We start from the raw sequence: 17,763 nt of genomic DNA, 5'->3' as shown, positions 1-17,763 counted from the left end.
TAATTAGTTTTAAAAAGGCGTAGGTTTCTCCTGGATAATGCGTTTTATGACATAAATGAATTTTTAACTTTGACATTTTAATATTTTATTCTTTTGACAATATGATGTAAATTGATTCTTGATTCATTTATTTTTTATTTGTATTTTTTTTTTCAATTTAATTAATATTCTTCTTCTATTCATTATTTAATTCTTTAATATTGTGTTAAAAGTAATTTCTGGAATGATTAAAATGTAACTAATATAATATTTTGCATGTCAATCGGGCATGATACAGAACAGATTATATTTATTTGTTAAGACCTTGTAAACTGTATTAGCAAATAAAGGATTTGATTTGATTTGAAAATATATACACTAACAAACTCCTTTTTCAAATTATGATTTTTACTGAAAAATAAGAAATTATCAGTGTTTGAAAAAAGAACTTCATTGCCTCAATTTATAGTTGAAAGTTGTGAATTATTTACAACCACTTATTATTTTTTATTGACACAGAATATATAAATATTTCTTTCGAAAATGTTCAATTTTTCCATTTTTTTGTTTCCATTCCACACTTTTGTTTTTTCGAGAAAATCTAATTTATTTTATGTTAAAAGTAAACAGTAAACAGAAACTTTTATAAAGCTCATATAGAGTAAACTTTAGTTAGTGCAAGGAAACAGTGTTGTACTAACTATAGTTAACTATGGTCAAGTCAAGTATTAGAGTGCGCGCTATTATGTTGCCAGCGTTAGTGATCTCTTTTACCCGCCAAAAGGTAGATAGAGATGATGGCGGCACTTTTTATTTTGAATACGCAGAAACTTATCTTGCGCGCACTATTTATGTGATATTGTAGGTACTTTTCACAACGTGTATGGTTTAGGCCACGTAATGATTATATACTCTTGGGTTTGAGGCTTTCAGGTTTGAGGAGGCTAAACAGTTTAAATAGAAAAACAAAATGAAAGATTTGAAATTTTTTATTTTATTATTTGAAGCAGGTTTTGACCGACCTCCTTTTGAATTCAGGAAACAAACATTTGGAGAAAAAAATCCATGCAATAGAAACCACAAGCAGATGCCACGCAATTTCATCCGTATAGTTTCCGTTCCCGTAGGAAAACGGGGATAAAATATAGTCTATAGCATCCGGGGATAGTGTAGCTTCCCAACAGTGATTTCCCAAGAATTTTTCAAATCGGTTCAGTAGTTTCGGAGCCTGTTCAATGCAAACAAACAAACAATCAAATCTTTCCTCTTTTTAATATTAGTATCTTAACTGGTATTGTTACCTACTGGTAACAAGTCTGGTAAATATTTGCCTAGTAATATTTGTTTGGTAATATGTACCTAGTAATATTTGTTTGGTAATATTCGCCTAGTAATATTTGTCTGTTAATATTTGCCTGGTAATATTAGTTACTACTTAATAGAAATAACGATCACAGCGCTCGCACAGTCACATAGTCGACAATTAAAGCTGGTTGTCTCCACGTCTCTATCCACGAGGCAATGTCCTGCCAGAATCGAAGGCTGGCCTTCCTGCTGGTGTTTTTCCAGGGTTTGGGCTTCCCGCCAGACGTTGCATCATCCGGGAACTCCGTGATGCCGCCCGCCGCTATACCCAGGGTTATTACGAACTGGAATAAAGGGTTTTTGTATGATGACCTTGACTTTCTTCAGTAAGTAAGATAATAGAAAAGGATTAACGCTAATTTTATATTTTTGTTTAACGGGCAAGGAGATTACAGGCTTCTAACACAACCAGGACAAATTATGAAAATATGCTTCACGAGTCGAAACTCCTCATGGTTTGTGAGTCCTTTTAAAACCTTCTTCGGCCGTCGGTTCCCAACTGGAAAATATTTGTGTGCTTGTCGCACAAAAATATTTTCCAGTTGGGTAAAAAATAGACATGTGATTTTTAAATTGAGTTTTTTGAGAAATCCTTAACTTTTCCGCAGCAGAAAAAGCTGAAACCGGTAAGTGGCTCAAGTATGCCTCTCTGACCGAGAGTTACATATTTGTACCTTTTGCCGTGGAGACCCTTGGGCCATGGAGTCGCAGTGCCAAAAAATTTTACCGTATCATTTCAACGCGGCTTGTTGCCTCGACTGGTGATAGAAGGGCTGGCTCATTTTTTGCGCAAAGGATCAGCCTGGCTGTCCAGCGCGGAAATGCAGCCAGTATTCTTGCCACCATTCCACGTGGGCATGATTTATATAGTTATTAGGATAAGTTAACTTAAGTTCCTTATTGTATTCTTTCTCACTTTTATCAGTTAATATCGATATATTTCGGACCCTTATTCCATGTACCTACTAAAGGTAGGTTAGGACCCAATATCAACATTCTTCTAGTGATATGAATACGAAACGAAGAAGTACGTTCTTCAATGCTCACATGGTCGTCAAACGGCGCTAGCTTGGAGCCAGTGGTGAGAGCGCTGCGTGCCACATCACACGAGGGAGGGAACTGATCCTTCAAACTGTCACCAGAGGCCGCGAACCGCGCCCACTCCTCGCCGTCCACAGATAGCGTTATAACATCTGTAACAAACATATAAGTAGTTACCAACAAAGATTACAGTGTATTATTGGAAATAGATAGGCTACTCTAATTTTTTTTGGAATGCCTGTGATAGCGCCATCTAGTAACTAGCCACGGTATTTTTAGTACAGTATCCATTATTGTTATAAAAATAATAATGCATATTTTTTGTAAAGGAGAGAGATTTTTGATTTTGTAATAGTTAAAGAAACCAATAGAGAAAAACAAAAAAAAAGACAAAAAGTTTTCCATTGATACCCCCGGGCTCCAACTCAGGATTATTAGATCGTACCTTTGTTATACACCACTAGGCCAAATGACTATGTGGAACATCGTTGAAATTAATGTACACTTACTGTCTTCTTAAATAATCCCTTTGCTTTAGAAATACAAACACATTCTTCCTATTACGCGTCATAATTAAAGGAAAAATAATTCTTTTTTTTTCGCTTTTTTCCGTGCTTATACGGTTTCAATCTCTAAAAACATTTTATTACATACACACCTTAAGTCATTGAATTTAATATCCTGGAATCTGAAATCTAGAATGTAGATAGCGCTGCTTCATAAAGTTTTCACGTTCGTCTAAGTTCCCATGGCATGGTTACCAACCTACCGACAAAGACGTACCGCCATGCGATTTAACGTTACGATGTCGTGTAGAAACCGAAAGGAGTGTGGATTTTCTTCCTCCTCCTAACAAGTTTGTCCGCTTCCATCTTAGATTGCATCATTACTTACAGGTGAGATTGTAATCAAGGACTAACTTGTAAAGAATAAAAAATTGATTTATCTGCGATCAGTAAAATAACTATAATAAGCAGATGTGTTTTACGATAACTTGGCTCTTCAAGTGTATTCCCCAGTGAGAACATCCCCTCATTGTTTATATAGTAATAGTTCTAAATAATGTGCTTCCTTTAAAACCTGATCTATGGCCTAATTCACTATTATCAACTGATTGAAGTGGACAACAAAGTGACCTACATATATCGCCGTTGAGGTTTATAATATTTGTACATTGATATAAGGCGACGATGTTGATTGGTATAAACACTAATTCACTTTACTTATTATAACAATTGTATATAGATATAAAATAAAAGGACTATCAAATAGATGAAACGGTGTGGAATGGAGAAACGGTAGAGATGTAATGAATGGGCGAAACAATATATCCCCGCATGCGCGGTAGAGGGAATTCTAAATATGAAATGAATCTGGAATATGAATGTAGATGGCCTAACCCAAAGTGGGCGAACGAAAGAGTTCATTCGCCACACCGGTCACCAATATCGCCGTTGAGGTTTATAATATTTGTACATTGATATAAGATATACACCGTAAGTATCGGATGACATTTGTAATTTGTATCATAGTATGTGGAAATAGGCCAGCTGATATGTGTTATGTGTTAATCATATTGTGTGTGTGGTTTATGTTGGAAGAGTGGAGGTATTTGAATGTCAATGTCATTATCAACCCATATTCAGCTTACTGTTAACCAGGAGTATCCTATCAGAATGAGAGGGGTTATGCTAATAGCTCAACACGATGGCCTAATACAGATTGGCAGAATTCATTCACGTTGAGAATTAAGAAAATTTTCAATTCAGAAGTCTTATCCACTGGGCTATCACGGCTCATCGTGGATGTGACACCTCACACCACAAATTTTCCAACTTCGGGCAGAGAATTTTTACTGAAAAATTCATAAAATCTTGAAACTACCGTCTCTTTTGTCTCTTTCATTCTACCTTGTACTAATCTAATATATAAAAATAAGTCGGGTTTTCCTTCCTGACGCTATAACTCTGGAACGCACGAACCGATTTCCACGGTTTTGCATTCGTTGGAAAGGTCTCGGGCTCCGTGAGGTTTATAGCAAAGAAAATTCAGGAAAAGGTAGGGGTAGGGTAGGGGTAGGGGTAGGGTAGGGTAGGGGTAGGGTAGGGTAGGGGTAGAGTTGGGTAGGAGTTGTTGAAAGTTTACATCGAGTTCCACGCGGACGAAGTCGCGGGCGTCCGCTAGTATAATATGTACTTAACATTCTTAAGGCTATACCTGGAGTCCACCGGACGGAGTAGACATGGAAATCATCGCCCCATGGTCGACTCGATGTTTTGTTTCGCAGCAGAGTGTCGCGGCATGTCGCATCCATCAGAACGCCACCATATAACAACTATAACAACAAGTAATAGGTAGTAATAGTAGCTAAACATACTAGCGCACGCCCCCGCCGTTTCATCTACATTATTGTACATTCATTATCCTTTATACTCGTAGGAAAAGGACACTCGTAATATATGAGCCGTGATAGCCCAGTGGATATAACTTCTGCCACCGATTCCGGCGGGCGTAGGTTTGAACCCGGTCCGGGGCATGCACCTCCTTTCAGTTGTGTGCATTTAAAGAAATTAAATATCACGTGTCACACAGAGAGTTTTCTTAATTCTCTGCGTGTGTGAAGTCTGCCAATCTGCATTGGGCCAGCGTGGTGAACTATTAAAATAGGAAATAGGAATTGGCCTAACCCCTCTCATTCTGAGAGGAGACTCGAGCTCAGCAGTGAGACGAATATGGGTTGATAATGATGAATACATTCGGAAGTCAAGTTGTGCTGAGAAGGACCGGCAATAAACTCTGCATTAATTTATCTTTTAAAAATCATACATTACTATAATTTACATTGATTGTAAGAAATTAAATATCACGTGTCTAAATCGGTGAAGGAAAACATCGTGAGGAAACCTGCATACCACAGAATTTCTTAATTCTCTGCGTGTGTGAAGTCTGCCAATCCGCATTGGGCCAGCGTGGTGGACTATTGGCCTAACCCCTCTCTTTCTGAGAGGAGACTCGAGCTCAGCAGTGAGCCGTATATGGGTTGATAACGACGACATTGATTGTGTAGAACCAGCGCGATCCAAGCAGCCGCTCGCATCGCGCGCTGGGAGAGGGGTTGAGTGGTGGAGAGTGAAGGTTCCGTTACACTCTCCGACTCGTCATATACAAATGTCGCGCCGCCGCTTCGCAGTTTGGATCGTGCCGCGTTGTAAAAACCAGCTCATGACTACGGGCCACGTATGAGTTCGAATCTAATCGGGCATTCTCCGACCTTATATCACGTGAGTTTTAGCCGTGTTTCATAATCAATTGTTATGAATAACACTCACGATAGGTAGGTTAAATTCTGAATATTGACTATTAACTTAGGGTGGCCGCTCACTGACAATTTTTAGTTGGCCGATAGTTGGAAGACTTTTTAATTGTACGTGATTTAGTTGGACAGATGTGCCAGCTGTCATACATCGCTATACCAGAGTCCTGTGTGCCTTGTGGGAGCATTCAATATTTTCATACTGTTACGCGTATGATCACGTTGACGTTTACGTTTTTTATATGGAATTGAAACAGTTGTGTAGTTGTTCCACTAGATGGCGCTGTTTTAATTCCTTAGAAATTCGCGTTTACGTTACGTGACAATAACAGTATCAAACTGCCACTAGGCCCTCTGTTCTATACTCGGCCGATTAAGTCGGCGAACTAAAAGTTGTAAGTGAGCGGGGGCTCTTAGAATAAGTAGGTATAGGAAACTCACATTATTTCCAAAGCCAGTGCTTCCCACAGCAAGCTGTTCGTTACCCCTCGCACCCCCCACCCTCACCACCCCGGACGCGTAGTTCAGAGAGCCGTACTTTTTCAAAAACGACTCCAACAATATATCTGTAACAAAATTGGAATACAAATAATCTGTCAAATATTTATTTAGGTCTCTCCTATTCGTGTTCTTTCATCATCATCACCATTATCAACCCATATTCGACTCACTGCTGAGCTCAAGTCTCCTCTCATAATGAGAGGGGTTACAGGGTTACACGCAGAGAACTAAGAAAATTCTCTGGTATGCAGGTTTCATCACGATATGTTTCTCTCACCGTTTGAAACACGTGATATTTAATTTCTTAAAAAGCACACAACTAAAAAGTTGGAGGTGCATGCCCCGGGCCGGGTTAGAACCCACACCCTCCGGTATCGGATGCAGAGGTCATATGCACTTCACAATTCACTAACGTAGTAAGTCACGTGTACTCGTAAATACGTAACTTTATGACAATAAAATCGTAAATACGTTACTTTAAGACATCACGATCCTGAGCTCGCTTGATGTCATCATTCCACCTGGTATGGGAGAGGGAGTACCAACACTGCGCTTTCTAGTGCGGGGTCGCCATTCCAGCACCTTAGGAACCCAACGTCCATCGGCTCTTCGAACTATGTACCTACTCCGCCAGTTAGGTAGTTCCAATTTCGAGAAAGAGGCGAAACGCCTAATGCAAATCGGCTAGGCAGCATTCGGGAAATTCCGCGATTTCTTTTCGTCCGAAATTCCTCAGTGCCTGAAGACAAAAGTCTTCAAACAGTGCGTGTTGCCAGTGATGACATTCGCTAAATATGTAATAAAATCTCAAAGTCACACTTCGGGCGATTAAACGAGCTATGCTCGGAATATCTCTGCGTGATCGAATCAGAAATGAGGAGATCCGCAGAAGAACTAAAGTCACCGACATAGCTCGACGAGTCGCGAAGCTGGAGTGGCAGGACAGGCCGTCAAATGTTTTACAGAAATACCTGGATAGAGCCAATCTCCTTGAGGCAGCTTAGCACGGATCTCAACGAGTCCGTACGTGAAGGCGAAGGCCTTGGTCGTTAGTCTACCGCTCACTATAGGCGGCAAAATGCTCGCGCCCCACGCCTCTGCGCGGCATTTGGTTGATGTGGATGTACATCTGTCGATTGAAATGCAATTATTTATTTATATATTTTTTATTAAAAATTTCATCATTATCAACCCATATTCGGCTCACTGCTAAGCTCGAGTCTCCTCTCAGAATGAGAGGGGTTAGGCCAATAGTCCACCACGCTGGCCCAATGCGGATTGGCAGACTTCACACACGCAGAGAATTGAGAAAATTCTCTGTTATGCAGGTTTCCTCACGATGTTTTCCTTCACCGTTTGAGACACGTGATATTTAATTTCTTAAAATGCACACAACTGTAAAGTTGGAGGTCAATACCCCGGATCGGATTCGAACCCACGCCTTCCGGAATCGGAGACAGAAGTCCTATCCACTGGGCTATCACGGCTTATTAAAGATTTGCTGGACTACAATCACGCCTAATGAAAGCAGTGAGCCCTGATATTACATCTGCCTTCGATTCAGAGGACTGTAGGTTCTAATCCGGTCCGACATGCACCTATGACTTTGCAGAATAATGTGTGCTAAGAAATTAAATATCACGTGTCTCAAACGGTAAAGAAAAAACCGTGAGAAAACCAAAGGTCTGCCAATTTCCTTCACCGTTAGAGACACGTGATATTAATTTCTTAAAATGCACACAACTGAAAAGTTGGAGGTGCATGCCCCGGACCGGATTCGAACCCACACCCTCCGCCGCCGCTGGGGTGGCTCGAGACCGTTGTGCTTGGAGGTCCATGCAAGAGGCCTATGTCCAGCAGTGGACGTCTATCGGCTGATAATATGATGATGGTGTACCTATCCTTAAGAAGCTTTCGCTTTACTGTTGGATCAAGAGTCGGATACAAAAGGCAGTGATTCTTGAGACGGTGCGTATTGTGAAGAGGTTCCTCACTCTAGAACCCTGACCACCACCGGTTGCTTGGGCACTTAAATGTCCCGCAGCGGGGCGGGTTGATTTTTTTATAAATTTTTAATAGTATTTTTTATATTTATATTGTTAAAAATTTAAAAAAAAAGGAGAAATAAATAAATTTGAGTAAAGTACTTAGTGTGTATTACGCACCCACTAAACAGATCCAAAGTCCCCATCTCTATAGACGAGCCAAAGCCTGGCACATTTTGTTGTAACTTTGGCTCGATGCGCAGGTTCCCTCCCTGGACGGAGACCGTTGGAGCATTGAACGGTCGCTGATATGAGACGAACGGGAAATCCTGAAAAGGAATCCCCAATGGATTATTACCTACAAAGAATTAATCTATACTAATATTATAAAGCTGAAGAGTTTGTTTGTTTGATTGAACGCGCTAATCTCAGGAACTACTGGTCCGATTTGATTTGTTAAATAGCCCATTTATCGAGGAAGGCTATAGGCTATATATTATCCCCATATTCCTACGGGAATGGGAACCACGTTGGTAAAACCGCGCGGCGTCGGCTAGTGTTAAAGACAAGTCAGAGAAAAGGTTTGACTGCCTCCGTGGCGCAGTGGTATGCGCGGTGGATTTACAAATCGGAGGTCTTTGGTTCGATCCCCGACTGGACCGATTGAGGTTTTCTTAATTGGTCCAGGTCTGGCTGGTGGGAGTCATCGGCCGTGGCTAGTAACCGCCCTACGGGCAAAAACATGCCACGCGATTTAGCGAAATGTGTGTGTATTTTCACCCTCCTCCTAACAAGTTAGGCTTCCGTCTTAGATTGCATCATCACTTACCATCAGGTGAGATTACAGTCAAGGGATAACGTGTATAAATAAATAAATAATAAAACGGGGACTGCCGCTGTAAAGATATTGCATAGCATTTTTTATCAATCTATGCAACTCATCATTATCAATCCATATTCGGCTCACTGCTGAGCTCGAGTCTGCTCTCAGAATGAGAGGGGGTTAGGCCAATAGTCCACCACGCTGGCCCAATGCGGATTGGCAGACTTCACACACGCAGAGAATTATGAAAATTCTCTGGTATGAAGTTTTCCTCACAATGTTTTTCCTTTACCGTTTTGAGACACGTGATATCTAATTTCTTAAAATGCACACAACTGAAAAGTTGGAGGTGCATGCCCCGGACCGGATTCAACCCCACATCCTCCGGAATCGGAGGCAGTGGTCATATCCACTGGACTATCACAGCTCTATGCAATTATAATTATTTATTTATTTTATTTATGCAGTAGAAGAAAAAATAATAAATGTGTTTACGTTGAGCTGGAGTCGAACTCTGGTATAATAAGTTACAGAACATTTGTCCTGTTGAGTCGAAATGTGATACACGGCTTGGGTGTTAGGTTTATTTTTGTTACGGAATTTCTGGCGAATAAACTATGCAATAGCTTGATTGAAATAAATTGATTGATTGATTGAAAAAAAAACTTACAGGTTCATCGGGAATATATTGCTCAATCTGCCACACATCCTCACGCAGGAAGTCAAACCTTTCTTCGAATATGATATTGCCGGCGCACGCTTTACCATTCCTCACGCGAGTTTGCGTAGTTCCGCAGTCGTTTGCGGTAGGGTTTTTGCTTGAAGGATCCTCCAATTCTGTAATTTTTAATTTTTTACAAGTTAGCTTTAGTTAGCTGGCTACAATCTTACCTGATGGTAAGTGATGATGCAATCTAAGATAGAAGCAAACTTGTTAAGTTTAAGATACACGCCACAAGACATCGTACCGGAACGCTAAATCGCTTGGCGGTACGTCTTTGGCGGTAGTGTGTTAGGGATCAATTGAACACTTTTCATTAAGTATCAATAATATAATAAAACAAAATATTATAGTCAGGGTGGCTGTTAAGATAAATAACTAACAATTAATCAACAGTGAAAAAAAACTGGACAGTAACAACTTTTGATAAACTACCCTCGTCCCGTAGATGCCCCCGTGATAGCCCAGTAGAGCCGTGATAGCCCAGTGGATATGACCTCTGCCTCTAAATCCGGAGGGAGTGGGTTCGAATCCGGTCCGGGGCATGCACCTCCAACTTTTCAGTTGTGTGCATTTTAAGAAATTAAATATCACGTGTCTCAAACGGTGAAAGAAAACATCGTGAGGAAACCTGCACACCAGATAATTAATTAATTCTCTGCGTGTGTGAAGTCTGCCAATCCGCATTGGGCCAGCGTGGTGGACTATTGGCCTAACCCCTCTCATTCTGAGAGGAGACTCGAGCTCAGCAGTGAGCCGAATATGGGTTGATAACGACCCTCGTCCCAACGAGGTTATTAAAAGTTGTTACTATACAGTTTCCATAAAAAAAGATGACAAGTTGAACTAAAACGAAACTTATTCTTTCGATTCTAAAACTGAAATTTATACAGACTTAAATTTAAATTTAATTATAAATCAATATAATATTATCTTCATTTTAAGCAACACAATTTATAAAATATCAAATTCGATAGAAATGACGTGGGGAAAAAAAATATCATCAACTAGCCAGACCAGGAAAGACAGCAGATTTCACAAACCTTTTTAATAAAATAAAGTATTATTTGCGACGTTATTTTGACCTCTATAAAAATTTAATTGAATTTACGTTCAAATGCAATTTCCATAGCTTTATAAACACCAATAACCTGTTTATACACCACAAAAATATAGAGGCCCTGATAGCTTTTATTTGTTAACACTAGAATCGTCAACCATCGCCAATTTTGTCCCATCCGCAAGTGTGTTTGTCTGTAACTTTTTATTTAGGTCCTTGAAACTTATTGACTTTTACTTATTTATTGCATTTTATTATATTTTTAATTTTAAAACAATAATATTTTATATATACTAATATTTATAGAGAAAAGAATTGATTATTTGTTTGTTCGTTTGTTTGCATTTAGTAGGCTCCAAAATTACTCAACCGATTTGAAAAATTCTTTCACTGTTTGGAAGCTATATTCCCATAATTTGATCTCCTTATTCCTAAGAGAACGGAAACTACGTGGGTACATTCTGCTAATAAAATATTATAACACGTGGGACAAAAGCAGCCCTGCGGCGGTTCTAAGTACATCACTTAGAACTGCTGTTGGACTACTTTTGTCCCACATGGAATCTATAACTATAATTCGATGTTCAATCATCATCATAAATACATAATAAATTCATTCAATTCATCATAGATTTAGCAGTACAACACAGTATCACTATTCTTCGTTTACTCCCTGCGAGTCTGTGCAGTTCACTGCAAGGTCAACTCAATCGAGTTGGTTTGGGTCTAGCAGTTTACGGGTCATGTGGCGAGACCACCATCTAATTAATAATGTTATTTTTTACGTTTAATATTCGGGATAATGATGATGATGTTGATGAAGATGACGATAATGGCGACGACTATGATGCTAATTGATAAATAGAGTTTTCTATAATTACTTCTGATGTTTATTTTTTCCTAACATAGCAAAATAAATTATTTTAATTATACTATAAAGTGTGCATTATTTGGATATTTTTATTTAAATTACTAAATATTTTTTTTGAAAAGAAAATTGATTTCACCAAAATTTATTACAAATAAAATGCTGTAATAAATTAAGGAGAAATCACTTTTCATATTAAGAATGATTTTTTAGTTTTGTTTGATGAAACAAACAACAGAAAAAAGGTTTGTGACAACTTAAATTTCAAAAGTGACTGACAAATGGAACACGTCTCAAATAATATGATTTTTTTTTCAATCTACAACGATAATGAACGATTATTTAGGAACATTTAAAAAAGTATTAACTAGCCTTTTTTCATTAGCATAAACAATTTTTAATTTTTGCTAGTAAGCGATTAAAGTGTTTTTCAGATAGCATGGGTTCGGTGACAGTTGCCTTATGACGTTCATAATACGTACTATTATCGTGAAACGCAAATTTTCAATAGTGAAACGAACTGTCACCGTACCCATGCTATCTGAAAAACACTATACTAATAAAATCACTTACGGCGTGTAGGCACATCATTAGTGTCCCTAATGAGTGCTTCACCAATGTTCCAAATAAATCCTCGTGAAATTGAACTTCTAATTGCTCTTAAAGAAGGACATTGATTTCCAATAGATGATACGTTTAATATTGGTTCAATAAGTGCACTTGCATATGGCACAGATAGATCAAAAATGAGTTTTAACGTAGTACCACAAAGATCATATAACAGTGTTTCATTTCTGGCAGGAGTTATTTCCAAAACAAAGTCAACTTTTACTTCAGTTTCATCAAGTAGACTAAGCATAGCTTTGATGAAAGTAACATTTGTATTGACATTTATGGCTGAACAACGTTTGGACAAACGTTCATTTAATATGTTATAGTATTGAGCAAGAAGATCTTTGTATTGTGGTAAGCATGCATTCGAGAAAGCTTCAGTCGCTCGGTAATGTACACCTGCTACAAAATGGTATGCACCTTGTTCAGTATCTAGAAAGGTAATGTAAAAAAGTATGTTATTGTTTGTTTTATTATGAATTTAAATTAATATTAGTCCAAGATCGGTGGAATATTTTTTCGTCGTTATCAACCCATGCTTAATGCCGAGCTCGAGTCTCCTCTCAGAATGAGAGGGGTTAGGCCAATAGTCCACCACGCTGGCCCAATTGGCAGATTTCACACACGCAGAGAATTAAGAAATTCGCTGGTGTGCAGGTTTCCTCACGATGTTTTCCTTCACCGTTTGAGACACGTGATATTTAATTTCTTAAAATGCACACAACTGAAAAGTTGGAGGTGCATGCCCCGGACCGGATTCGAACCAACCTCCGGAATCGGAGGTAGAGGTCATATCCACTGGGCTATCACGGGGAATATTTTTTACAACTGATTAATATAAAGTTAATGTTTCGTGAGTAGCTTCGTTTCGATGAGACGATCAACTTTTTTATTTACGAAAGTTCTTGATTCTGATAGCTAACTGAGTTACCAGGAAATAAAAAATTCTGAGCGTCGGAACGAGATAATGTTTTAAAAATTGAGTGGTACATTATCTTGTTTTGACGCTCAGAAATTGATTATTGATAGTTGTACAAAATGTTCTACGGATCCCTGACTATAATATATTTGTAAAGTAAAATTTTTAGTAATACATCATTTATAAAGTTATAGAAAAAATAAATAATTGATGACGCCAACGTATGCTTCGAAAGTGGACTGTAAATTGGGATTTAAGATGTGATATGGGAGGACTCGGAACAGGATCTGACGAATGGATAAGACGGACAATAAGGCACTGACCTGACAGATATCCACATGCACGTTTTCCGCCGTCTCCCGATAGCTGAACCCGCCGCACCACAGGTTTATGAAGACACACATTTACACTTTTATATAATGTTCACACTGAACGGATGGCTTATAGCATCATCATCCCGAGATGCACTTCGCGTTCACACGTGGCAGTTCTCGATTGTACTTAACGGCTTATATCATCACCGCGGTAGATTTCGTACTGACTGCGCGGCCATAATCCCACGCAGTGTTGCTAGCCACAATATGGTGTGGCCAGTATATATTGTGCCTTATTTTAAGGTAAGGTTAGGGACTTCAGGTTTAATGGTTTAGGAACAGGTAAGGTATAATATGAGGATTTAAACGCTGGCGTAACCAGTAATTGCTTACTTTCAAAACACAGTCAGTTACTACAGCAGGGTGGACCCACTAACGTTCTGTTTTACATGCGAATGTTTTGACTGGTTATCCCTCTGTATACCTAAATCCAGGACTACAAGAAATGTATGGATATGACGGGCCATCGAACCTGTATAACTTGGTTCAGAGCAATCCTACAACATTCGTGTCATACTAACTATTGCCACAAATGACCAGTTAAAACAATACTTATCATTAATATTGTTGTTGGGCACTTAAAAAACTCAATAAAATGACGAGATGACATAGAAATGACGAGACATCGAACCTTTATAACTTGGTTAAGACCAAACCTCCTACTTTTGTGTTATACTAAATATTGCTCCAAATGGGCAGTTCTAACGAGTTTTTTGTTGTCCGGCACTTTCAAAAAAAGCCCAAATTTGTATGGAGCGTTATTTCCTTTGATATGAGTCAACTACCCTGGGACTGCGCGGGTGTGAAGTCGAGCGCGCGGGACCGAGGGATGGACTGCGAAGGTATGAGGTCGTGCGCGCGGGGCATCGGGAGTGTTACGAACAATTTTTTTTTATTTTTTTTGTATTTCTTTACAAGTTAGCCCTTGACTACAATATCACCTGATGGTAAGTGATGTTGCAATCTAAGATGGAAGCGGGCTAACTTGTTTGGAGGAGGATGAAAATCCTCACTCCTTTCGGCTTCTACACGACATCGTACCGGAACGCTAAATCGCTTGGCGGTACGTGTTAGTCGGTAGGGTGGTAAATAGCCACGGCCGAAGCCTTGCACCAGCCAGACCTGGACCAATTAAGAAAATCTCAATCTCAGTTTTGTAAATCCACCACGCATACCACTGCGCCACGGAGGCCGTCAAAATTTGCCAAACTATAGGTTATTAGTCAGGTAGGTATAACTTGCCTCGCACTATCACTGAGTCAGGGTCTTTGATATAGCCCATCTGGTTATGAACGACATGCACGTAGTAGTTGATGACGTCACCAACATTCAGCTGCACATCCAGGTCTTCGAAGACCCAGCGCCCGTCAGTGGGCTCAGTTATTTCTCCCATGATATTTCCTACATCGTTCTTCGCTATACTCCGATTGACATTCCCTTGAAAGACGAATAAGCTCAGTCCTGGAGTGTCTGAAACATATTTTGCAAGAAATAATATTTTATTTTCTTTTTTTTTTTATTGAGAAAAAATACAATAAGGAACTTAAGCTAACTTATCCTAATAACTATATAAATCATGCCCACGTGGAATGGTGGCAAGAATACTGGCTGTATTTCCGCGCTGGACAGCCAGGCTGATCCTTTGCGCAAAAAATGAGCCAGCCCTTCTGTCACCAGTCGAGGCAACTAGCCGCGGTGAAATGATACGGTAAAATTTTTTGACACTGCGACTCCATGACCTAAGGGTCTCCACGGCAAAAGGTACAAATATGTAACTCTCTGTCAGAGAGGCATACTTGAGCCACTTACCAGTTTCAGATTTTTCTGCTGCGGCTCCCGGTCTTGACTATGTCTCCCTGATACAACACGGTGCTAATGTGTCCACGCATATAGCGTCCCACATTAGGCCCCCCATTTCCCAGGGAACCAGCCTCAATCCATCAGGTCTCTTGCCATCATCCCGACTGATTCCTGACGGCTCGATTAGCGCAGGAATATTTATGGTGGCAAGAGCCCTTTTTATTATATCGTAGTTGTGTTTATTTTGTTAATACTTAGTCAGTAACAAAATCAAATAATAATAAAAAAATTAATGAGACGGGTTGACATCAAAAGCGGATTTAAAAGTCAAAACACTGAGTGAAAGCCTATCGGATATCTAAGAATTCCTACCAAGAATTTGAACGACGTAACAATAAATAAACGAGAAAAGAAATCAGCAGATACATTATACAGAAATGTGAAAAGGTCTTACTTATCGCTTTTAGCAACTACCAGACAACGTTTAGATAAAAGAATTAAATATATCTAAATGCGGGAATTGCAAGAAAACAGTAATAGAAATGAAACTTTTGACATGCTTTTAAATAGGTACCTTAAATAATATTTAATACTAGCAGACGCCGCGGTTACACCCGCGTGGTTCCCGTTCCCGTGGGAATACGGGGATAAATATAATTTAGACCAATCCGGGATAATGTAGCTTTACAACAGTGAAAGAATTTTTCAAATTGATCCAATAGTTTCAGAGCATATTCGATGCGAATAAACAAACAATTAAATCTTTCCTCTTTATAATATTAATAAGTAAGTAACCAAGTAATGCATAATAATAAATACAATACAATAAAACCAAGGGTCGAAGACTCAATCTTTACACGATTGCAATAATTAGTTTATTAATAATAATAATATTATTGTGACTTCTAAAGATAAATGTAATCAATAATTTATTGAATATTGCATAAGTACCTAAAAACAAAACACATAACATACCTGGTATAGAGACTCTTATTCCTTTCGGCTTCAAAGCCTGGATAGTGACACTCGGTATGCTGTACTGAGCCGTCAATAATTTAATCCACGCTAAAATAAGGATGACGCGAGTACACGCTCGAGAAGCCATTGTGATACTGAATACTTGAATAGTATATTACGTGATACTCAAATAGTAAGTGAGTCAGTACTGACTGGTCTTCGCTCACTGTCTCAAGACTGGTCGAGTGGTCAGTCAAACTGGTTTGAATACAACTAAAACGAAAGTTCATAGACCAGGCGCTTTGAGGATGTGAATATGCAAAAATCGAAGACCGCGTTCTGTCCGCGTTGTACTGACAGTTATGGACTCGGTAAAGCATAGCATGTAGATTACGATTGTTGCCAGGAGGTTTGTCGGTCCATTCTTTTGGTGTCGAGTATATGGACTGAACAAATGTATCAGTTATATTGCTTGTTTTACTAAAATTATTAAATTTTTTATCATGACATTATCACACTAATAGCCAATCTATTAAAAGAACACAAAAAAACAAGCATTTTTAAAAAGTGTATTACTCTGAATCTACTGGATTAATTCAACTTAAACTTGACACAATCCGAGTTCATACTACAAAGACGGTCATAATTCGATTTTTGCATACTCACATCCTCACAGCGTCTTGTCTATCAAAGTAGTGGTAAATATTATTTATTTCGATGCGTATTTTCCCACTAGACAAAGAACGTGCGAACTGCGATACAACGGCTCATTTTAGGAGAATCTTAAAATGTTTCAGTGGTCCTGTCATAGGTAAGTAAATAGCCAATTAAGGTGTTTCGACCTCAGCTGGTGGCTTTGGAAGTTCAAAGAGGAATCAACATCAAGCTCAGAGCAATTACCATAAAGGACCTGCCTTGCTAGAAGTTACCCCTCTGTGAAAACTATATGATCTAACGTACAAACTGCGTCTATAGAATCGATGTTTCATTGTGTTAAAATTACACGTATGTATATTACGATTTAAAAATAGTTGGGTACAGTGTAAGGACATAGGATATATTTATTGGTGTTAAATATTTTCGAAGTGTAAGTTTACCTCGTCCAGACAAATAAAACGACGGACAATTTTGTTGGTGAAGTGAATTCAAGTGCATAAGCATCAGTTACCTATAATTGGTCTGAGACATCAAGGCTGCAGATCCTCAATTGTCTACTACTTATTTAAGATTTTGTGAGCAACTAAATAATGTGATAACATATAGGATTCTCATTTCTCAATAGAGAGATACTGGGTTCGATTTTCAGCTCGGTTCAGTACAGAATTTTATGTTTTTTTTAATTTTCTGCGGTCTGGTGGTACCTACGCTTCGGCCGTGGCTAGTTAGGTACACCACCCTACTGGAAAAGACGTACCTACCGCCAAGCGATTTAGCGTTCCGGTACG

At 38.9% G+C, this 17,763-nt stretch overlaps 1 protein-coding gene across 2 annotated transcripts; it reads right to left on the bottom strand.

The window, feature by feature from the left end:
- Positions 1 to 950: 950 nt before the first annotated feature.
- LOC112056075 (beta-1,3-glucan-binding protein-like) lies at positions 951 to 16,527 on the bottom strand. 2 transcript variants are annotated; one of them, XM_052885845.1, is made up of 10 exons: positions 16,337 to 16,527; positions 14,804 to 15,031; positions 12,230 to 12,700; positions 9,678 to 9,844; positions 8,365 to 8,513; positions 7,171 to 7,328; positions 6,140 to 6,264; positions 4,603 to 4,720; positions 2,392 to 2,537; positions 951 to 1,628 (listed from the first exon to the last, which is right to left on the bottom strand). In XM_052885845.1, exons 1-10 carry the CDS (start codon positions 16,464 to 16,466, stop codon positions 1,431 to 1,433), a joined length of 1,890 nt encoding a protein of 629 aa, XP_052741805.1. In that variant the 5' UTR covers positions 16,467 to 16,527; the 3' UTR covers positions 951 to 1,430. The 2 variants fall into 2 exon arrangements, with proteins under 2 accessions (XP_052741805.1, XP_052741806.1); XM_052885846.1 differs by lacking the exon at positions 12,230 to 12,700 and having other exon boundaries at positions 16,337 to 16,522.
- Between the last annotated feature and the right edge of the window lie 1,236 nt (positions 16,528 to 17,763).

The sequence above is a fragment of the Bicyclus anynana genome, chromosome 15, assembly GCF_947172395.1.
Source record: "Bicyclus anynana chromosome 15, ilBicAnyn1.1, whole genome shotgun sequence".
Lineage (NCBI taxonomy): Eukaryota > Metazoa > Arthropoda > Insecta > Lepidoptera > Nymphalidae > Bicyclus > Bicyclus anynana.
The sequence above is the reverse complement of the archived record's forward strand: the minus strand, read 5'-3'. Positions and strand labels throughout refer to the sequence as shown.

Excerpts from the sequence above, each read along its gene's own strand:
- LOC112056075 (XM_052885845.1), bottom strand. The coding sequence starts at position 16,466 with ATGGCTTCTCGAGCGTGTACTCGCGTCATCCTTATTTTAGCGTGGATT. Across the intron at positions 9,845-12,229 it reads TAATGATGTGCCTACACGCC|AATTGGAGGATCCTTCAAGC; the intron begins GTAAGTGATTTT and ends TAAAAATTACAG. Across the intron at positions 2,538-4,602 it reads CTCCGTCCGGTGGACTCCAG|ATGTTATAACGCTATCTGTG; the intron begins GTATAGCCTTAA and ends TGTTTGTTACAG.